This window comes from Cynocephalus volans, chromosome 3, assembly GCF_027409185.1.
Source record: "Cynocephalus volans isolate mCynVol1 chromosome 3, mCynVol1.pri, whole genome shotgun sequence".
NCBI classification, from domain to species: domain Eukaryota; kingdom Metazoa; phylum Chordata; class Mammalia; order Dermoptera; family Cynocephalidae; genus Cynocephalus; species Cynocephalus volans.
In genome coordinates, this window is record NC_084462.1 from 94,421,874 (window position 1) to 94,445,897 (window position 24,024).

The 24,024-nt window shown below is 34.8% G+C and overlaps 1 protein-coding gene across 2 annotated transcripts in view; it reads left to right on the forward strand.

Annotated features, from left to right (window-relative positions):
* The window catches only part of UBR1 (ubiquitin protein ligase E3 component n-recognin 1), a 137,888-nt gene that overhangs the window by 81,100 nt on the left and 32,764 nt on the right, over window positions 1-24,024 (forward strand). For both annotated transcript variants that reach the window (XM_063089129.1, XM_063089130.1), the window contains 11 exons: window positions 695-804; window positions 3,338-3,424; window positions 5,012-5,193; window positions 10,269-10,474; window positions 11,888-11,981; window positions 12,756-12,905; window positions 16,188-16,285; window positions 18,619-18,712; window positions 19,836-19,984; window positions 22,030-22,085; window positions 23,191-23,287. In XM_063089129.1, the coding sequence (XP_062945199.1) occupies window positions 695-804; window positions 3,338-3,424; window positions 5,012-5,193; window positions 10,269-10,474; window positions 11,888-11,981; window positions 12,756-12,905; window positions 16,188-16,285; window positions 18,619-18,712; window positions 19,836-19,984; window positions 22,030-22,085; window positions 23,191-23,287 (1,323 nt within the window). The remainder of the gene's footprint in view (window positions 1-694; window positions 805-3,337; window positions 3,425-5,011; window positions 5,194-10,268; window positions 10,475-11,887; window positions 11,982-12,755; window positions 12,906-16,187; window positions 16,286-18,618; window positions 18,713-19,835; window positions 19,985-22,029; window positions 22,086-23,190; window positions 23,288-24,024) is intronic.

The following is a 24,024-nucleotide window of genomic DNA, read 5'->3' on the forward strand; positions in this document are numbered from 1 at the left end:
TATTTTCGTTCCTTATCTCATTACTGCCAAGAATTTACTGCTACATCAACCATAACATTCACACAACCTATCTGTGGAAGATAATATTTTTGAATTTCAAATGATTGTAGAAGTCTGAATGAATGGAAAATGTATTTATTTTGCAGTTTTCAACTTGAAAGAACAGGTTTAGATTAGATTTCTAGTAAGTGCTACCTAATTAAGGTAGTTTTTTCAAAGACATTGATTGTAAAACGAATGGTTGGGAGAAAAGCATCTCATTTTCTATTTACCTACTGTATTTTTTAGATCCCTGAAAACATTATAAACCTATTCAGTTTATGGATTTAACATCTCCCACTTTGATATTTTTGGCAGTTTTGTTTCTCATTAAGCACTTTTGCTTAGACTGTGAGCCAAGTGAAGGAGAGGCAAGAGACAGATCATTAAGGGTAGATTTTGCTACGCTTTTTCTTTTTTGTAATTCAAGTCTTTCTCATATATCATTTTTAATTTATTACTTAATACTTTATATAACTGTAACTCAGTGTTTCATTTAATTTCAGATTCTTCCATTGAAAAGTTAATGTAGTTAAGGGATTGATTAGCACACTTTGGTTATCAATGTGAATAACATTAACTAAAAGTTGTAATTAGTACATAATTATGAAGATATATATTTACTTATGATATGTAATTTTGTGTTTTAAAAAAGGATTGGGAAGTTCAGCCATGAATGCTCAGAATATACAAATGCTTTTAGAAAAACTCAAAGGAATTCCCCAGATAGAAGGCCAGAAGGACATGATAACATGGATACTCCAGGTAAACTAGAGAAGTGAACCGATCTTATCTTGGTATAAATATTTAAGAATCCTGTGCTTGCCTTTAGAATTAAACCACTATATTCTTCAATTGTAAAGTCATTTACTACTGATTTGGAAGATTACTTGTATATTTCCATGTTAGTAATTTTTCCTATGTTTTAATGGAGTTTTTAAAAAAATAAAGTAAGATTTATTCATTTGTGTCATGAAAGTACTTCAAAAAGTTCATGGGAAGATTCATATTATCTTTTAATTCTATTTTTCTATGAACTTTTTGAAGTACCCTCGTATTTAGTCAACACGTACTGAATACCTACTATGTGCCATGCTTATTTCTAGACTCTGAACAAGAAAGACAAGTTATCTGCTCTCATGGAGCATATACTCTAGTTGAGATACAGACAGTAAACATAAGTAGGAAAGTATCAGAGTAATTCAATAGATAAGTAGGGGGTTACACTGGGTAATCAGCAAAAACCTCTCTCAGAAGGTGACATTGGAGCTCAAACCTGAATAACATGGAGTCAGTCTGGAAGAGCACTCCAAGAAGGAACAGGTTTACAAAAGCTCTAAGGTGGTCGGAAAGAAGGCCAGTATGACTAGAACCTAATGGGGGAAGGAAAGAAAGGTAGGTAGTGAGGTTAGAGGGGCAGCCAGGGCCAAATTGTGTAGAACCTTATAGGTCAGAGTGAAGTGGTGGATTTTACTTTTATAGATATCAGGAAACCATTGGAGGATTTTAAGAGACATTATTTGATCTACATTTGTAGAAAATCACTTTGGCTGCTGTGAGGTAGATGGATTACAGAGGACAGGTATGAAAGCAGGAAAAACATTAGGAGAATATTACAGTAATCCTAGTGAGAAGTAAGCATGACCTAGGCTAAGATTCAGGTGGTGAGAAGCCGGACTTATTAAAGTATACTTTGAAGGTAGAATCTATACTGGTTGAGTATCCCATATCCAAAATGCTTGGGACCAAAAGTGTTTCAGATTTCAGATTTTTTTAGATTTTGGATATTTTGAAGTCCAAAATGCTCCAGTGAGCATTTCCTTTGAGCATCATGTCAGCACTCAAAAAGTTTCAGATTTTGGAACATTTGGTATTTGGCATGCTCAACCTGTAGGACTTGCTGATAAATTTGTTGGAAGGGATGAGGGAAATTAAGGAATTGGTGTTTGAACAATTAGGTGAATGGCAGTGCCTTTAGGAGAGTGAATTAGAAGAGGCCAGGAATGTTACTTTAATGGAAAATCCTCCATATGGAAACATGAAGCCAAAGTTATAGAACTTCCTCCCTCATTGTATTCATTAAAATATTTGATTTCAGCTGGATGTTGTTTTGATAATTAGAATGTATAGAGTGCTTACTTTCCACATTCTTATCAATTGGAAATCTTTGTATTGATTTATACTTTGAGGTCAGCCCCTTTTACTACTTAATTAGAAACACTCCTTAAGTGAGCTTGATGTAATAGGATATATAACTATAAGATAGTGATGTTATTGTTAAGATTTTTCTTAAAGTAGATTTCATAAATATTAAGTACTGTATTTGTGTTAAATTTACCAGTGTAACCATTTTAAAACATACAATCAAAACAGAAACAAAAGAAGAAGATAACTATTCTATTCATTAAGAAAGTAAGTTGAGCTGTTATGTAGTTTGGCATTCATACCCTATAGGCACAGTTTTATAAATTGGAGATGTATTCCTGAATATTCATTTTTCTATTAGAATACCAAAGTTTATTACCAAAATATATGAAAAACACAAGTATCTGCTCTTAGAAACATTAGGTATTTTACCCAGAGCTTAAAATAATGCCATGTTGTAGTATTCCTCGTGGGATACTACATGACACTGAGGCTCCTTGAAAATATAAATAAGTTTTACGGATGCACCATCCTATTGTTGAAACCTTGACATTTATTAAAAGAATGAGGTAGATCTGTTGTGGAAATGTCTCCAAACATAAGGAAAAAGGAGGTATGAAATAGTACATAAAGTAGGATCTCTTTTTGTGAAAATATATGTAAATGTGAAAATATATGTAAACATAAAGGTTATATATGATCATTTTTTTCCAGGAAAGAAGTATTGATAATTTTTATTTTACTAGCTGCTTTTGGAGAGAGGGAGACTGCAATCAGGGAGAGGAGGATTTCACATTCCACTTCATATCCTTGTCTTTAAATGTCTTTGCACTAAAAATGTTATTTTAAGGTAAAAAAATTTTCTTTTCCCCTGGAAAATCTCTGTAAAGCAAACAATCGTGCTCAGAGCTGCACACTGAATCAGCTGATTTGCTACCAGTGACCCCCTCCTCAGCTGGATTACTTATTGACTAGGGGAGGTGTTTGTCACAGTCAGGGTCACTTTTCCACCCCCCGTATATTGAAATAGTTTAGGTCAAAGACATTTGGAGACATGATGACAAAACCAGATTAGTGAGTTTTTCTTTTAGTGAATTAGTGAATTTTTCTGGTCAGTCTAACCAAGTCTTAACATTTCATCTGTTTTTCACAGATGTTTGACACAGTGAAGCGATTAAGAGAAAAATCTTGTTTAATTGTAGCAACTACATCAGGATTGGAATCTATTAAGAATGATGAGGTAATAATAATAATAATGGTGACATTCATCTCTGTCTTTGAACTTTACTGGTATAAGGGAGCTGCTTCTTTTTGTTGGGAGGAACCTATTTTTCATAAAGTATGTGATGTAAAGCTACATGACTATGCCAGTTGTTGAGTAAGGCAAATCATAACTAAAGCCAAAATGTTTCATTATTTTAGTTATACTAAGTTTCCATTTGTGTCATCAGGGCTAGGGCTCAGACCTTTCAAACCCATTGTATAGACTGGGTCACCAGACACTTCACATGCCAGGCTGGGTCACAAGACCCCTCACATGCAGGTCCATGCTAGGTAATTGGGAAAGATCCCAGGAGCTGTTGGCAGATGACGCAAGCTCAGTCCTCAGCAACAGCAGCATCAGCTTACAGGTCTGGTAGTGACAGCAGCGGCATCTCAGGGCATCCCGGGGACAGTGGCAGTAACAGCTTACAGCAACAGCCTCCAGCAGCAGTAGTGGCCTCCCCGTTGCCCCCTGGAGGCATCCTGAGGGCAGGAGGGTGCCATGGATCAGAGACACTCATCCTTTATACTTAAGTCATAACCCAGGACATCTGAGTGCACATGCACAATTACGTTAGACAGTAACCAAGGAACATCTGGGCACATGTGCCTATCTACATCAATGCTTGGCAAGATTCTGAACATCTGAGGGGCCCTGACCATTTTCCTATGTTTTCCCAACATGTGAACTCTGTCCCTCTTTTATTCATTATGCTTCTGTACTTCAAGGATTAACAGTACTTAACAGATACTTATTCAGTATAATTTATGTATTTTTCAAAAGCAGAGGAAATTGAATTACAGTGGAGCTCTATTAGAAATACCTCATCTTATTAATTTTTAAAACATTTTAATGTGTAAAATTGGGATATGTCTCACAATCAATGGCTTCTCATGATTTATTAATGTTTATTAATTTATTATAATTTATTAATGTTTATTAGAAGAATGTAAGATAATGGTACATCTTAGATTCAATGAAATGCAGTAATATTTAGGTTACTAATTTCCATAATATAATGAATCATGTTTTAATGATTCTAGTCTTTAAATTATTAGAATATTATCACTAGGGGTTATTAACTGTCCTTCCTAAAAGAAAAACACACTGCAATTATGGTAGAATAGAAAATAAAAAGTCATCAAATACTTCTCAGGAACAGTGTGAAAGTTCTCAGTCTTAGCAGTGCAGTTATGAGTAACTGTTAGACATCATCGAGTTGTTTTAAATTGATTAAATGTCAGTGATTAAGTTGATTGACAAATTATTTAAAATTTTGTCCCATCTAATTTCATTTCTTGATGTACTTGCATTGAGTATAAAAAGCAGTTTATTGGATATTTAAAGGATGTGGCCTTTTACATTAAATCATTGAAATAACCAGAGAAGCTGTATGATGTCATGAAGCCTGCAATGCTAACTTTGAAACATAATTGAATCTAAGCCTTAAGGGGTGATCAAGTTTTTCAGAATCTTACTCTAGGAAATTTTGCCAACTGAACAGTGTATGTGTAAATTTTTAACAGTGGATCTTACCTAATTTTGTGGTTTCTTAATACCCAGATTACTCATGATAAAGAAAAAGCAGAACGAAAAAGAAAAGCTGAAGCTGCTAGGCTACATCGTCAGAAGATCATGGCTCAGATGTCTGCCTTACAGAAAAACTTCATTGAAACTCACAAACTCATGTATGACAACACGTCAGAAATGGCTGGGAAAGAAGACTCCATTATGGAGGAAGAGAGGTAAAACAAAGCAAAACTAAAAATTAGCAACTCAAATTTGGGAAAATTAAATATTTACTTTAAACCATGCTTTTCCAAAATGTATTTTATAGTAAGTGAAATTAAACGGTTTTTAAGCTTAGGAAGGTCAGTAGTGAAGGCTTTAAAGCACTTACTGAATGTAATTTTATGTTGATACATTGTTCGAGTGCATAATAAAGTTATGTCAGGAACCTTTATACACTGAAAGATATGAAGGTGGGAACAACAAAAATAGAAATCAACACCTGTTATTTTGTATGCATGAACATTTTTTAGATACACATCAATTCACAGATTTCCCAGCATTTTTATGATTTCTGATAAAAGACTGCAGGTTTTTATTTTTTTGGCAGCTGGCTGGTCCGGGGATCTGAACCCATGACCTTGGTATAATCAGCACCACACTGTAACCAACTGAGCTAACCGGCCTGCCCAACTGCGGTTATTGCAAATTGAAAACAAATTATTTGCCCAAAAAAGGTAGTTTATACAGTCCTAGTTTTTCTTTTTTTCTTAAAGAGAAAGAAGACAATGCCTATAGTTATAGTCATGGATAGCACATTGGAGTGGAAATCAGTAAATCAAGATTTCTGAGTCCTGACTGGTGTACTGTTAACCTTCTGAGCCATACTTTTGTGAGGCTGTTATAGATATAGTGAGAAAATGGAGAAGGCAACATAATGACACTTTGAAAAGCACTCCAAGAAATTTGAAATACTGAAAATACCCTCTTATGCCCATTTAAAAAAACAAGCTTTCGCTGCTATTTAAAACAATGTATATTGTGGATACTTTTAGGAAATTGTGTTTTTGCAATAATAGTAGACACATTATATTTTATGTAACATGTCTGTAACCCTGAAGCTGAGTATGCTAACAAGAACCATAAAGAATAATGACTATTTTAAAGACTAAAAATAAAAAGATATGAAGGTAAGCTTTCCTTCGCTGACTATCGTGTACTAAAACTAGATATAAATTAAAACTTTCAGTAACAAGCAGAAGTCCCAACTCTTGAGGTATTATGTATTAATGACGTACTATTTAGAAAGTAGTGAAAAAGAGACTACTATCAAAATAAAAAGATGTAATCAGGGCTGGCCAGTTAGCTCAGTTGGTTAGAACATGGTATCATAATGCCAGGGCCCATGGTTCAATCTCTGTACCAGCCAGCTACCAAAAAAAGAAAAGAAGATGTAAGCAAAGGTGTACTCAGAGTTAATTGACGGCTTTAATTGTTTCATCATTTATTTTTATTGCCTGGTTGATTGGACATGTAATTTATGAATGTGTTCTCATTGAAAACAATTCAAATTATGTAGTAAGTTGACCATCCTCTACATTCTTGATGTTTCTCCACACATAACTGTGGTTATAAATAGCCATTGTTCTAGACCTCTTTCTACGCATTTATAAACGTATACATAAGGAAATAATGAAGCTTGTTTTATGTTTTTTAGTGGTTTATTTTTATTTTACCATACATTTTGTCCTGTAGCTTGCTTTTTCAATGCCTTATAAATCTTTCTTTTTTTTTTTTAGATTTGAGGTGAATTTTCATTTTTTTCTTTTTTTTTTTAGTTTTATTAATACTATTTTTTTACATTCTATGATGTTATTGTAGAGCAGTTGGGAGGGAGAGGGAGAGGGGAAAGGGGAAAGAAATGGGATGGAAGAGGGAGGAAGGAGGAGGGGTGGGATTTAGGCCTGTGGCACCCCCCACATTCCCATAGGGGAGACTGATGGGCTTCCAGCAATGGCTTGGTTATTGCCAGGCTGGGTGCAGGTGTCAAGGGGGCGTAGCAATAGCCTGTGTCTCCCCCACCACCCCAGCTCAGGAACACGGGGCTCTTCTTGCTGAGGCTTGCTAGTCGTCACTGGGCTGATTGAGCATTGGGGGGGCGTGGATGAGGCCCTTGGCTCCCCTGTCTGTCTCCCTCCCCGCCCCCCCTGGCTTGGGAGAGCCCGGGGTGCCTCCTGCAGCAGCTTGGTGGTCACTACAGGGCTGGTTGCTCATGTGGGGGGTGGAGGGAGCATGGACATCAGCCCCCTGCCGCTCCAGCTTGGGAGAGCCCAGGGCTTTTCCTGCAGCAGCTCGGTGGTCGTAGTGGTTGCTGGGGTGGTTGCACTTGTTGGGGGGTGTGGCCGAGGCCAGAGGCACCCATCCTCGGAACTGGTTGCAGGTGTTGGGGGGCATGGCTGAGGTCCACGGCCCAGGGGACTTCCAGTCCTTCTAGGTGTTATAGGTGTTCTTTGGTGAAATGAGTTGTTTACTAGTTATCAAACTTTGTCTGGTTGTGGGTACTTTGTTTTTTCTTTCAGTTCTGTGTTAGATTATTTGCTATTCTCACCACTTAAACTCTGCACTGGAACTAATTTGTTGTCCTTTGCTTACTTCTAAAATGGGGGAACTTCCTGCAAGGATCAGTACTTGAGCTCTGTGGTTGGGCTAAATTACTGCTTTGCTGCTGATTCCCTAGGGAAGGCTTTTTGTGAAGCTCAGGTTTTAATACTCCTCTTTATAGGTACTTCCGGTTCTGGTGAAATCTGATGTACCTGGGTTGTATAGAAACACTGGTCTGGGCCTAAGTCTTTTCATCAAACTGCTCTCCTTGCAATTCTGTATTCCTAACCAGTCTCCTCTGAGTGGTCCTGCACTGATTGGGGATCAGATCAGCTGTCCTTGCTGTACCCCAGCATTTGCCCAGTGGGCCTGTCTCCCCCACCACCCATGCTCCAAACACTTCTCATGGGACTGGCCATGCTCTGGTCCCTTGCAATGACTCACCATCCTCTGAATGGCTCCTTTTTTTCAGTTGCTGCGACTCCTCTGTCCTATGTGGGTCCACAGGAACCCTGTTGGTGGTACTGCTGGCCTGGGGGCCACCAAGGCCCGCTTCTCCCCTGCCGCCTCCTAGCAACTCCATCTGAAGGGCACAGCTGCGGCTTTTGCCAGCTCCTGCTCCGTGCACTCAGCAGCTCCAGCCTTAAAGTGGCCGCAGCATGAAACAGTCGGAGTGGTTTTTTCTTTCACTCATCGTGGCTTCTCTTGCCTTTATGCACTCCATAGGTCTCTCCTCCTCTTCCTCTAAGCTCTAGTGGCCCCAGCTTGGCTGTCGTTGCTTTTTAATAGTTGCAAATTGGTTGGTTTGTGGGAGAGAGTGATGCTGGGGACCATCTATTCCACCATCTTGACCAGAAGCCTCTTATAAATCTTTTTATGTCAGTATGTATAGATCTACAGTGTAGATTCAACATCATCCTTTATGTCTGCTGCATAGTCTTTCATGGTGTGGATATATAATTATTTATCTGATTTTGGACATTTAGGTTGCTTCAATTTTTCCTTATTACAATTTGTCAGACCATTTCTGTAGGAACCTCCTTGTGCAATTGTGCAAATAGTTCTCAGGTGTGGAATGCAATAAGTGAAAGGGCTGGGTCAAAATTGTAATAGATGGCCACATTGCCCTCCAAAGTGGTTTTCTCAATTTCTACTTCCAGCAGTGTATGAGAGTGCCTATTTTCTTCATTCTCAAATAACTATTATCAGTGCTTGAAAATATTTGATATTGTCAAAATTACAAATTTGTGTCAATCTGATCAAATTTCCCTGATTACTAGTTAGTACTGACTGGTTGATTGTTCACTGACCTTTTACATTTTATCTTCTAGGAATTGCCTGTTATTATCCTTTGCCGATCTCTGTTGGGTACTTTGCTCTTGTCTTAGGACACTAAACTTTGTTATATGTGTTTCACATATATTGTCCCTATTTCTTTAACATTAATTATGGGGGTTAGCCAAAGAAGAGTTTTCAGTATTGATGAAAACATTTAGAGTTCTAACTTTTTTTTTGGCAGCTGTTTGGTACAGGTATCCAAACCCTTGACCTTGGTGTTATGACACTGTGCACTAAGTTTTAACTTTTTGTATCTTGTTTAAGAAGGCTTTTCCTATCCAAAATCACAAGTATATTCTCTTATGTTTTTCTTAAACCTATATTTTAATTTCATGGTTACATTAATACATTTTTTCTTTTAAAAATCAAGTTCCATTTGAGCACCAGCCCAAATCCTGGATCTCTTTCTGTTCTTCCTCAGAGATTCTCTGATTATAATTTTCATGTTTTCTTGTCAATATTTTTACTGTACTATTACATACAAATATATATAACCACAGAAATTATATAGTGTCATTCAGCTTTTTTTTTATTTTCATAAATGGTTTTATGTACATATCATTCTGCAACTTCACATTTTCTTTCTCTTATAGGATGTCTTAGAAATCTGTATATGTTCTTATATACAAATTGAGCTCAGTGTTTCTCAGTCTTGGCATTTGTGCGATGATTCTTTTTCATGTGGGACTGTTCCATGAACTGGAGGACATTTAGCCTGCTAAGTTTTTTTTAGTTTTAACAGCTACCAAAATCAAATAGAAACCTAAATGCCTAATGAGTGGGAATGGATAAAACTCTTAGGGCACATATACTAAGAATACTATGCAGCCATTTAAAAATGTTTCTAAAGAAATTTTAATGACATAAGAAAATAAAGATATAAAGCAGGATACAAATCTTTGTATGTAATGTGATCTTATTTATGTAAAAATGTATAAATAGAAAGCTGACTAGAAGGAAATATACAAAGTTATTAGTGGTCATCTATGTTGTGGGAGTATAATGCTTTTTATATTCTTCTTTATACTTTTCTAGATCTTACAAAATTTCTTCAATAAGTGTGTATTATTTTTATATTAAAAAAAAATAACCCATCCTGTTGGTACAGTACGTTAAATATAATTATAATATACATTCTGTTTTGTGATCTTTTTTTTTGCACTTATCAACAAAAAATGTATTTTCTAATAAGCAAATTAACTGATAAAAGCCAGAAAGGTCAGGGGGAAAGCTTTTAAGCTAATGTTGCTAAATATTATTTTTATTTGTATTCTTATTTTATTCTACAGTTACTTAAAATCTACCAAAATATAAAGACAAGTGACCAAAACATGTGTCCTCAGTCCTCATTTCTGGTCATTTCTTTTGGTAGCACCCCAGCAGTCAGCAACTACTCTAGAATTGCTTTGGGTCCTAAACGGGGTCCATCTGTTACTGAAAAGGAGGTGCTGACATGCATCCTCTGTCAAGAAGAACAAGAGCTGAAAATAGAAAATAATGCCATGGTATTATCAGCCTGTGTCCAGAAATCCACCACCTTAACCCAGCACAGGGGGAAACCCATAGAACTCTCAGGGGGTATGTATTGTTTAATAAATATCCTTTCAAGCATTTCTTTTCATTCCTATGTAATTAGAAAAAATACTATTTGAAAGAAATTTGGGAGCGAGGTTGTATTTAGTTTTATTTGGTTAGATCACGGTTTTACCCATATGTAAAATAGACTCTAGGTTTTTACATGCCATGTGGGCTGCTTTGTTTTATTTTTATTTTTTTATTTTAATTTTTGTTGGCGCTTGGCCACATTGCTCATTTTATTTCTCTGTTAGTCTATGTTTCTTTTTGCTGAACCATTTGAAAGTAGGTCACAGGTGTCATGACATTTCATCCCTGAATATTTCCACATGCATTTTCTAAAACTAAGGAAATCTATATCTACCGTACCCTTATCATATTTAAGAAAGTTCATAATTCAGAAATATCATCTAATATAAAATTCATATTTCTCCAGCTGTTCTCAAAATGTCTACAATAGAGAGACTTTTTTTTTCATGCAGGATCCAAACACATTTATGAGTGGCTTTGATTATGTTTCCTCTAGTCTATTTTAATCTAGAATAGTCCGTTGCCTTTTTTTTTCATGATAACTTTTTTGAAGAATGCAGGCCAATTGTCTGTACGATGCCTTTTACTGTGAATTTGTCTATTGTTGTCTCATGATTAAATTTGTGTTAAACATTTTCTTGGCAAGAGTACTACTTAGGTAATGTATTGCTTTTCTTACATCAGGAGTTAGATGCTTTATTTTTAAAGTACCTCTGGAAAAATAATGATGATAATAACAGATAATATTAATTGAATACTTAACATGTGCCAGACACTTAAGTGCTTTTTGTGTATCTATTTACTTAATCTTCATGACAGTCCTATGAGTTAGGTACCAATATTGTCTCCATTTTACACATGAGGGTAAGAGAGGTTATATAATTTGCCCAAGGTCATGAGTTTTAAGTGATGAAAGCAGAACTTGAAATTCCTTGTCTGTGCTTTTTTTCTCCTAGGTTATAATGCCCCTATATATCTTTCAAAATTATCATCCAGTCAAATTACTCTTAAAATTACAGAAGTAAAATATACTTGAGTCATAGAAAGTCATTTCAACAGCCAAGATAATGCAGCTTATACCTAATGTTCAAAATTAAAATGTTAATAAAAGAAAGAGTTGTTATTAATTCATACCAATTTTAGAGTCATACCTCATAGTCTAGCTTTATATTTTCTCTTTTTCGTTTTTTTTTTTTTTTTTTTTTTTTGCTATTAAGAATATATATCCTGCTGTCATGATATTGTGACACTTTCCTTAGACATTCCTGAGAAAGTTTGTGATTAGAATTTTAGACCTGATAACCTCTCTCTTTCTCTTTTTTCCCCCTTTATATAACTTTGGAAGCAAGGTGAATACATACTCTTATTTTTGTCTTCCTGTACCAGAAACCTTGGACCCACTTTTTATGGATCCAGACTTGGCATATGGAACTTATACAGGAAGCTGTGGTCATGTAATGCATGCAGTGTGCTGGCAGAAGTAAGTTGTTCTTCTGACATGTTCTTGAAAGAGGCTAGAAACATTGAAGTTCACTAAAGGCCAGAAAAAGGCATGTTTTCTCATGTCTTCTTTCCTTCCTTCTTATTTGAATAATTTGAGCAATTTTAATTACTAATTCAGTTTGCATGATACTAATTATTATCTGCCTTGGAAATTAATATGTAAAGTTGTCAATTTAAGATTTTCACTGTTACTTTAGGTGCTTCCTCTCCACAAACTAATCAGTTGCTCTTTATCAGTATTCATGTAAAAGAAGCAGTAATCTTTGTAAAGATTTCATTACCCTGAAAACATACAGTGAAAAGTAACTTTGAGAAAGAATAGGACAAGAAGTTCTAGTTCTATCTTTGGAAAAGATAAAATTCAGAAATGTAATTTCTGAGAAGTCTTACATAGGGTTTACCTGTTTGACATTGGATTAAAATATATAATTTTCCTGTGATAGCCCTTACTACTTCAGTTCATTGGAAACTGAGGAAAGTAGTGTCTACTTTGTATCTCCATGCTGTTGAGGCAGGAGACTAGTTGTGAGTCAGTAAACTTATTTTAAATTTGTATCTGCCATGATGTATTTTCCAGTTTGCCCCCAAAAGAAATGGGCAGCCTGTTTCTTCTATAATTATAACTTATGTATTTTTGCATTTAGGTTCTAAAGATGTTTATTGGGACAAAAATAACAGATTTTTTTTACTTGGATTAGAACAAAGTTTCATGTGCAGTTCTAAATGGACCTGTATCTCTGGAATTTTGCAGGTACTTTGAAGCTGTACAGCTTAGCTCTCAGCAGCGCATTCATGTTGACCTTTTTGACTTGGAGAGTGGAGAATATCTTTGCCCTCTTTGCAAATCTCTGTGCAATTCTGTAATCCCCATTATCCCTTTGCAACCTCAAAAGATAAACAGGTATATTTTAATTTATGTTTTGGTTAGTTTTTTAAAAGCTGTCTTTAATCCTTTAATTTGTGCCTGTTTTTGTTAGATTATGAGTTTCTTTTTAACTCTTTAAAGGAATTAATATTTTTTATTTCTTAACTTGTATCATACTTTAAAAATGTGACTAAAAGCCCAAAATTTGGTCTCTAAGAGAACTAGAATGTTTATTTACTCAAATCTATATGTTGTACGTATATCTTCCAACAGCCATTAAAGCAGTAGAACTCTAATCTCTGTTTTAGCCACTCATAGAAGGAGAAGAGATATAAAAAAAAAGAAATTCATTTCTTTCACATGGCCCCTTGCCACTAGTGGAGTTGCTATTTGGAGTTAGGTAGCTCTAAAGATCTTAGTATTACTTTTTTAATTCTACTATATATCTGAAGATCCAAATGCTATTTTAGAGACATGGACAAAATGTTATCTGTAAAAACTAAAAAATTAATTTAAAAAAACCCATTAGATTCATCATATAACTTTGGATAGTGTTTGAGTGTTTAGAGTTTTTAAAATTTTTTATTCTGATCATCTGTGAATGGATTTTAACAGCAAATTTATTAGTTTTTTTATGACAACTAGGATACTTAATTATATATTTCTGTATTTTCACTGTTCTATATCATAACAGTACTATTTATAATTGTTATTATTTCAGTGTCTTTGAAATTCACTGGATTTGTAATGCTAAACTAAGTTTTGCTAAAGAAAATGGTTTTGTTGATAAAAAAACCTTTAACATGTCCCTACAACAGGAGAGTTCAAAGATGATAGGTTTGGCAAGCAGCGTCAATAAGTAGTTATCCTGTCTCTGCTATTCCATGTAACTGGAAAACCTAATTGGGAAATTGTCTTCTTCAGCCTACTGGGACATGGAAGTCATCTTATAGGAAAAGGGTAAAAAAAGATTTATCTTTTTAGTCTTTGTTGAGTAATTACTGTGTTCTAGATACTCCACCAAGCACTTGATACATTATCTTATTTAATTCTCACAGTAGTTTAATGGAGTAGATACTGTTATTTCCATTTAAAAATAAGGAAGTGGTCTGGTGCTGGTAACACAAAGGTCAGGGTTCAGATCCCTATACCAGCCAGCTGCCAAATAAAGATAAAGATAAGGAATTGGAGACTCTAAGTAGTTTTTACTTGTCCCAACACAGACAAAGGATTTGAATTCAGACATGACTTAAAAGCTTTACCTAGCTATACACCTGAAGACAAAGGTAAAATAAATCATAATGAAATAAGGTGACTTTCCAACATCTTGTTAGACAGTACAAGCCTTTTTTACATAGTGGTTCCCCAAAATAAGGATTATTAAACATGCAAATTACTCTGAAGGAATATTCAGCAACTTCTTTCTTTGATGTCTTTAAGAATAGGATTCTTCAAGGAAATCCTTTCTAAAGTCAGAAAACTGATCCTTATGACCATGTCTCTTAGAACTCTGGGGCACTTTTAATCTATAGTAACAATTTTGTTAGTCAACAAATTTATTACTGAAATATATACTTATACATAACATGTTTATTAGGTATTTGAACTTACCTGTGTGGTTGAATATATTTGCCTTTTTGTATTTTAGAAAGTCAATATGAGTATAATGTAAGATATTAAAGGTAGAAGCATATGAAAACATCAAAACTAATATTTTTATTAAATCTATCAAAATTTATAATTTATTAAAAATTTAAAACTAATATGATAATATTTTTAAAGAAAATTTATCGTAACCAGTTATAGTACACTTTTATTTTTGAGAACTGAAAAAATTCTTTAGGTTGAATTTGTGCCCAGGTATATAAATTTCGGTACTGTTCATTATATATTTTGACTTCACTCAAGACTGTCCTTTCAATAAACAGATTTTTATTTTATAGTCTTTTTTAATAATGCTGTTTCTGATCCCTTTTTGGATCTTTAATCAAGTCCCTGCCCTTATGAAATTTACATTATAGGAAGGAGAGACTGGCAATAAACAAATAAATACAAAATGTTGAGTAGTGAGAAATATGAGTACTATGAGAAAACTAAGGCAGCAGAGTAAAGGCCTAAAGACAGACTGGGGCATGAGGCTATTTATGGACAGAGTTGTCAGAGAGCTCCTCTCTGAGATGGTGCCATTTGAGTAGAGACCTGAATGAAGCGAAGGACAAGCAGTGCTGCTCTCTGGAAGAAGAGAATTTTAAGCACGGGCAATATCAAGAGCAAAGGACCCAAGTTAGGAATGCAGTTGGAATGTTCTAGGAATAGCAGGATGGCAGCATACCTGGAATGGAGCAAGCGAAGAGCCAGATCATGAGAGGGCTTATGAGCTAAGATTAGAAGTTAGAATTTTATTTTATGTATGATAGGAAACCACCAGAGTGTCTTGAACAGGGGAATGATATGATCTGATGTAGATTTTTAGAAGATTCATCTGGCTTCTGTATGATGAACTCATACTTAATAATGAAACACAGGAGTAGAAGCAGGAAGAACAGTTAGGAGTCTTTTAAAGTAGTCCAGGTGATAGATGAGGTGACTGAGATGTAGTAGTGGTAGTGGTAGAGGTAGAAAGAAGTGATCAACTTGGGATATATTTAGAAGTAAAACCTGCAAGGCTAGCTAACAGATTAACATGTGAAGTGTGAGGGAATCAGAAATCAATGATAACACCTAGTTTTTGACTTGAGCAACAAGAATGTGACTCCACTTACTGGCATTTATTACTTCTGGGTGGTGGGTATATGGGTGGTGTCTTATTACTTGTACTTTTAAAATTCTCCTCCCCTCCCAAAAAGCTATCCTTTTAAGTACATGTTTCTTTTTTTTTAAATTTATCAGTATACAATGTAGTTGATTTTCATGTCCCTTTATCAATTCCTCCTTTTCCCCCTCTCTCCCTCCCCTCCCCTCGCATCAACATCATATCTGTTCACTTGTCTTAACAAGTTCACGGAATTGTTATGATTGTTGTGTCTTTTTCTCCCCCGCCACCCCCACTGTTTATTTGTGTATTTATTTATTTATTTTTATTAGCTCCCACAAATAAATGAGAACATACGGTATTTCTCTTTCTGTGCTTGGCTTATTTTATTAATATAATTTTCTCTAAGTCCACACATAAATACATGTTTCTGTGACCCAGAAGGTTAATCTGGAGGAATTTGACTTTTTATATAGCCATTTATCCAAGGAAAGACTCTACAAGTTCAGTTTTTCAGTTTGACTTTGTACCAATGGCTTTAATAATTTTTAAATATCATTTTTCAGTGAGAATGCAGAAGCTCTTGCTCAACTTTTGACCTTGGCACGATGGATACAGACTGTTCTGGCCAGAATATCAGGTTATAATATGAAACATGCTAAAGGTTTGCTTAAATTTATTTTATATTAGCTGTGGGAAAACTAAGTGTTAGGATTGCTAGTTAGCTCAGTTGGTTAGAACATGGTGTTGACCACACCAAGGTCAAGGGTTTGGATCCCTGTACTGGCCAGCCACCCAAAAATAAAAAATTAAGTACCAGAATCTTTAAATTTTTTTTAAAAATTATTATTATACTAAAATATGGCTTATAAGTACAGATTTGTTGAGTATCAGGAAATAGAGGTTTTTGAGGCCAAGACTAAGTTTGGCTTAAACCACTTCACTTAATTTAATCATTTTTCATACTAGGAGGTAGTATAGACAGAGATTAATCTGGAGTCAGACTGCACGAATTTAAATCTTAGATCCAAGATCCATCTAAATCCAGTAAACCAGTTTCTCTGGCCAGAGGAACTGGGAAAAGGGGTCCCTGTGTTCCAAAGAATGCAAGATGAGTCCTTATTTTTTTTTTGTCTTTGCCTCACAACTTCACCCCAAGGGCAGCACCAGTCATGTAAATCTGCATGATAGCATGCAAGACAAAAACTGAGAGAAACGTGTCATTTTGGCCAAAGGAACTAGGGAAAAAGGGCCCTTTTGAGCTAGAGTTTGGGAGAAATTCCAGAGAGGAGAGAACTGTAGAAGGGGAATCTCCTATTTTTGAGACCAGCTCAAGTCCTGGACTCACCTCCAAGCTGCATAAGTGCAGAATAGGCCCAAAGAAGCATAGCACAGTCTTTAAGAATTAAGCTGCATTTAAATCACCACTCAAGTCCTTGACTAATTCCATGAGTAGTACATCTGCTAGGCAGATCAAAATAGCATAGCATCCATTGAAGATGAGACAGAATTTGTTGAACCTGAGTTGATTGCCTACTAAAACACTTTAAAAATGCACATTTTTCCAGATGATTTTAATAGGACCTAGAATCTCAAACATAATATTCAAAATATCCATGATACAGTCTAGAATTACTTGACATACAAAGAACCAGAAAAGTCTGACCACCTCTTATGGGAAAAACAATCAAATGCCAATTCTGAGATGTTTTAAATGTTGAACTTATCAGACAAAAAGTTTAAAGCAGCTATATAAATGTAAAACATAAAGTAAAGGTAAACATTCTTGAAATGAGTGAAAAGTACATAGGAGCAGAAAAGTACAAACTACTTAAAAAAAAAAACTATATGAGATGATACGATGGTATGTCCAAAAGTTCATGGAATGATTTGTATTAAATTTCAATCCTGTTTTTCCACAGACTTTTGGAAATCTCATAGAATTGAAAAAATAATATGTGAAATAAAAGTTAACTACATGGGCTCAATAGGAGAATGGAGATGAGGAGATAAGTGTCAGTGAATTTGAATTAGATCAGTGGAAATTATCCAATCTGAAGAACAGACGGAGAAGAGATGGAGAGGGACTGTTCGGTTAACTCAGTTGGTGAGAATGTGGTGCTGATAACACCAAGGTCCAGGGTTTGATCCCTGTACAGGCCAGCCACCAAAAAAAAAAGAAAGAAAAGAGATGGAGACAGAGGGAAAAAAAAGAAAATGGGTCCTTAGGAACATATAGGACAATCTTTTAAAAATTCAACTTTTGTGTCATTGAAGTCTCAAAAAGAAAGGGAAAAAGGATGATGTGGAATAAAATCTTTAGAGAAATAATGGCTGAAAACTTCCCAAATTTGGTGAAATCATAAATTTACAGATTGAAGAAGTTGTGAACCTCAAACATATAAACTTAAAGAAAACCACACTCAGACACATCATAACAAAACTGCTGAAAACAAAAGATAAAGAAAAAATCTTGAAAGCAACTAGAGAAAAACAACCAATTCCATTTAGGGGAATAATGTTCAAATTTGATGAGGAAATAGAGCCGCAGAGAGGTTTAGTTCTCACATAAAGTCCTACTAAGTGGCAGAGCTAGGATTCAAATCCAGGCAGTTTGGCTCCAGATCCTTTACTCTTATTCACTGATATATGCTGCCATACTAAGAGAACACATATACATTCATTAAAAATGGAAATATAGAGGGAGAGTTACTGATATGGAAAGACATTCATAATATGTTAGGTGAAGAAGCAAGATGCAGAACAGTACTATATGGTGTTGTCTATTTTAAAAAAATTTATGTGGAGAACAAAAGAACATCACCGAAATGTTGTTTGTGGTTATCTGGGTGGAGAAATTTCAGGTGATTGTTTATTGCCTATTAGCATGTTCTAAGTTTTTTTCTAAAATGATCATATATCATTTTTAAAAGCTAGGAAAGTATATGTCAAGACTAAACCTATTTATGATTTTTCTTTTTCCTTTTAATTTATAAGGCGAAAACCCAACAATTCCTGTCTTCTTTAATCAAGGAATGGGAGATTCCACTTTTGAGTTTCACTCCATCCTGAGTTTTGGAGTGCAGTCTTCGTAAGTACCTAAATAGTTAAGAGAAGTTTGTAAATGGTTGTGAAAATAAGAATGAGAAATAGTCCTTCCTTTTTCACTTTCTTCTTTATTTGTAAAATTGTTTTATTCCATTTTTATCTTGTTTCCTTTTCCCTGGAGTTTTATTTGTAAATTTTATTGGTAAATTAAGTGGTTTGAACCAAAAAATCAGACTGCCACATACATATGTATAATTACAATGTGTCAATTAAAATTATTTAAGAAATTGAGTGATTTGAGATATTAATCTCTATTTGGGTGAACCATGCCTCTAACCAACCATTTTTGATCAACCAAAATGCCAATTTTGTGTGGTCTAACCTAAAAGAGGACCGGAATTTAAGAGACTTCAGTTAAAGTCACATCTAACTTACTCTGTGACTTAATAAAATGTCTCAGGTCACTTCACCCCACCCTCAATTCATTTTTCGTGTATGTAGAATTGAGGCAATAAGTCTATTGGAGAGATATTTAGGAAGACACTGAAAAATATAATGTTCCCAAATCAGGTATTATTATTTTATGAATACTTACTCTCTGGGGTTCTTTTTTCTAGTTGTAATCCTTGTTTATATTATCCCATTGCTACTGAAAATACTTGTTACAAATGAAGGTTCAGAAAACCAGAAAGTATCACTCCAAGTACACAATAGTCCCACACACACGCACACGCACACGCACATGCACACACACACACCCATATTAACACAAAAGTACTTTATCCCTTTTCCAAACACCAAAACATGTTAGGTCAGATCTGTTTCCTCTAAATTTTATTCCTTCTCTGTCCAGTGTATCCCTTAATTTGGACCTGAACCCTTCCAGCCGATCATTTACTGTATGTTTTATAAGGAGTGGAGTTATTTGGGTCATTACCATTTCGTAAGAGATATTTTTCTACCTTCAGGAGATACAGTTCTGTTTTTCCTATTTTTTTCTTACTGAATAAATCTTTAGAAGCTCTAATCTCTAATTTGGCAAAGAGCAGTTTATTTATGTCAAAAGGAGCTAAATTTTTTCTGTTGTTTCAGTACCTAATTGGATTTCTAAGTAAGTAACCCCTTTTAATAAATCATTATATAAATTTTTATTTTTTTATTTTTAGGATCAAATATTCTAATAGCATCAAGGAAATGGTCATTCTCTTTGCCACAACAATTTATAGAATTGGACTGAAAGTGCCTCCTGATGAGATGGATCCTCGAATCCCAATGATGACTTGGAGCACATGTGCTTTCACTATCCAGGCAATTGGTAAAGCCTATAAGAAAACTGGTTTGGAGGTTTCAGTGAAACAGAATTAACACTGATTGACCAAAAATTATTCCTTTTTTTCCCTGATGGCTCAAAATAGTTTTCCTTTTTGAAGACTATTAGTATTTCAGTATATTGGTATGGCCTTCTGCCATTTGATCTGAGAATTTTTTTATATTAATCTCTTTTCAACTATAATTGTGAACATATGCAACATAAGATAAAAATATTTTAAAGGGATAGATTGAAGCAAGCTGTATTCAAAAGCTGGCAGATTTACAACACTAGAAGATCAGGAAAAACAGCCAAATGATGAAGAATCAAACCAGAAATGTACAGTAATTTTTGTTTCTTTTATACTTTGAGAGAAAAAGAAAGAAAAACCAAAGTTACCTAAAAAAATAATTACCAGAAACGGGAAAGGAAGACAGGCAATCAGGAGAGACAGATTAGCAGGCAGAAACTAACCAGGTCTGATAGGAAGCCTACTGTCAATTTCTGTCATATACAAAACTTCTCAGAGAAAAGTTTAGAATCACTTAGATTTTTAAATTAGCACTTTTGCTCATTACAATCACAAAGTACAGAAGTATATGGAAAAGATTAAGAACTGTAATTCTTTCATATCTTTATCTAAGCTTGATCTCCCTTTCCAATATATATTTTTGGAAGTTGTTTTTAATGGAGTCTGCTAGACTTTTTTCATTTAAATATATTTTTGTAACAACACATTATTTCACTATTTGAATGAAGTAGCATGAAGCCACTGTTTTCCCAGAGTCTTCCTACATACCCGTCTCAGTCTCTAAACAAATTTTAGAAGTTACTTTTAAACCTGTTAGACTTAAATTGTGGGTATAGGATAATACACCGGTTTATATTTGGTATGATTAAATAAAATGAGAAATAGGAAAAAATAGGTTTAAATAAAATAGAATCTGAACAGATTGATAAGAAATGCAAAATATTCTGTTGGAGTCATGATCTGCTAAATCTCTTTAGACTTTCAGTGAAGGTATTTCATACTTTGCTATCTTTGGGAAGACAAACATTAGGAATCAGGAACTTATATTTAGATCTTGAACATAGAAAATAAAGGAGATGAGAAATTAACTAGAAGTAGAACTGAATCTTTTTATGTGTGGTTTGTAATCTAGTAATTGGATTCTAATTAATACAGTTGTATATTGTGTTCGATCTAATGCTTATTGCATTGAGCAGACATAATGCTCTGCTTTATTTGTAGTACATAAGCAGCTAACTTATCTCATTTCCTGTGGGGTTTAAGAGACCGTGTACAGGATGTGTTGGCATAGGATAACAGTTGAGGGATCATAACAAAGGGTCTTTTATTACTGTCCATTCAAAGATGGAAAAAGAAAATAGGAAATAGGCCTTCCACGCTCATAGCTATATCTGTTACCAAGTATCAGTGAAGATAAGAGCAAAGTACATTTCTAAATCCATAGTTTAAGTATTTTCAATTTCATCTTTTTTCCTATAAATCTGTTCTAATTCTTTTAAAATTGTACCTAAAAGAGCAATAAAGTTACTTGCATCTGCCTTACATATTATTTTTAAACAAAATAGGTTATGATTATATATAAAAATTATTTAGGGCTGGTCAGCTCACTTGGTTAGAGCATGATGTCATAACACCAAGGTCAAGGGGTTTGGATCACTGTACAGGTCAGCTACCCACCCCAACCCCACCCAAAATTGCTTATTTTAAAATGTTTTGCACAAAAGTGATGTTAAAAGGAGCTAAAATAAACCAGGCTACTTTGTTTTCCCTAAGCATTCTTTATAGATTGCTGCAGGGACTTTATACTAGTAATTTGTAAATGATCTACATTTGCTTCTCTAATACTCTCACTCAAAAATTAGACAATTTTGGCTTAGACTTAAACATGAGACCTTGAGAAGAAAAGTGCAGATTATTGTTCAAAAATATAATTAAAGAACATGTGTTAGAAACTAAGTACAATATACAATTATAGCAGTATTCAGGATATTTTATTTTTATGTTTTTCTTATTCTTTGAGAAAACCTATTGGGAGATGAAGGAAAACCTCTGTTTGGAGCACTTCAAAATAGGCAGGTATGTATATTTCAACAGGGTACATGTACTCCTGGTATGCTTTTTTTTTCTTTTTATTTTTTTTTTAGGAATTCCACAGTTAATTTAACTTCTAAAAAATTTTTGCTCCTTTTTCTGTGAAGATTAGCAGAATTCTGTAGGACAATAAAAAGGAGCTGCTTTAGTCTCATGGGAAACTGGATGACCAATATTGTGCACTTTACAGAGCTTACTCAATCCAGGTGGTTAAATGTAATTCACACGGAGATTTCAGGTGATACCTGATTACTTTTACTCCTCTTTCTGTTTATTGCTAAATCAAAATCCTGGTGTCTTCTATATTTATCCCCCTCACTAATTTTGCACCATTTTATAATATTAATTTTTTATAGTATTAATGCTGGCTTAGTTCTAGATAAATCGTCGTACTGAATTCAAGAATAAAGCTAAGCCATGGCTCCTTGATGGGCAGATCCTGACAATACTACAGAACTATACTCTTGCCTTAGTCCTAAGCCTCATATAGGGGACCCTGGAAAACAGTACTCAAGAAATGTGCTCAGTAGGCCTGTGAAGACAGAAGGGGGCAACTGAGGATTTCCTAGATGCCTGCCACCCCACCCCCCACCCCCCACGCCCCACCCCCCTGCCTGCTCCACCACCCGCCATTTTCCTCTTATTTTCCTGACAGCTGGCACGGCAGACTTGTAGTCCACAATGTGCTTCCCAACAGTTCTCATCCTCCTGTTAGGGAAACAGAAGATCTCTTTCAGTGGTTTTCTGTCATCATTCAGAGTTTTTAGAAATACATTTCCACAGGCCTCAGTACAATAAATTAGACCAAACATTTAAGAAATTGACTCTGGGCGAAATGAGTACTTAAATGAGAATTGGAATGATTATAGCTTTAATACATCCATGTCATGGGAAAATCTATTACAAATTTAGTAAGGTCATAAGACTTTTTACAGGTGTTAAGAATATTTACAGGTAATTTATTTGCAAGCAAGTAAAGCATACGATAAGTCTGCAGCTAATTCTGGTAGACTGGAATTGGTTTTTACAGTGAATGACTTAAATCTGTCATCATCTTTATCTTTTTATCTTCCCCTCTCTTATAATCTAGCATAATGGTCTGAGAGCCTTAATGCAGTTTGCAATTGCACAGAGGATTACCTGTCCTCAGATCCTGATACAGAAACATCTGGTTCGTCTCTTATCAGGTAGGATTTTCTCTGAATTATTATTATGTTATTACACACATGTCTTTTTCCACTGCATTTCTGGCACTGTATTTCATTAGGAAACAACACACTGCACTAATTTTGGCCACTTACTAATGAAATATTGCTGCCTACAGCAGTCTTACAATCAATCAATCAATCAAAAGAAATGCATAATTGCCCCTGTAATACTTGAAATCTTATTTTTAAAATCAGGTATTTTCCAAATTCGGTCACACATTGCTTAATGACAGGGATATGTTCTGAGAAATACATCGCTGTGCAAACATTGTAAAGTGTACTCACACAAACCTAGATTGTATAACCTACTACACACCTAGGCTATAAGGTATAGCCTATTGCTCCAATGATTGTCATATATCTGGTCCATCATTGACGGAAATATTATTATGCAATGCATGACTGTATTTTCAGCCTACGTTCCTTCTACACATCTTGGTTATTGAATCAGTGTCCACAACCACTGATATCCATGTATCTCCAGTCTGGTTAGAAAAGGTAACAATGATGTGGATAAATCGTTTTAAAATATGTTTAATTCTGTTGAAGTCAAAGCCATGTAAAATAATAGAAATGCTATGTGTGGTAATCTCAGAACTCAGGCCCATGCCATTTTCTCTGAGAGGCAGGCTATATAACAACTGGTCTTGGGTTCTAACAAGCTAGAAGTTTACTAAGAGCTCATGTGGTGTTCTCAATATAAAAAAATTTTTTTT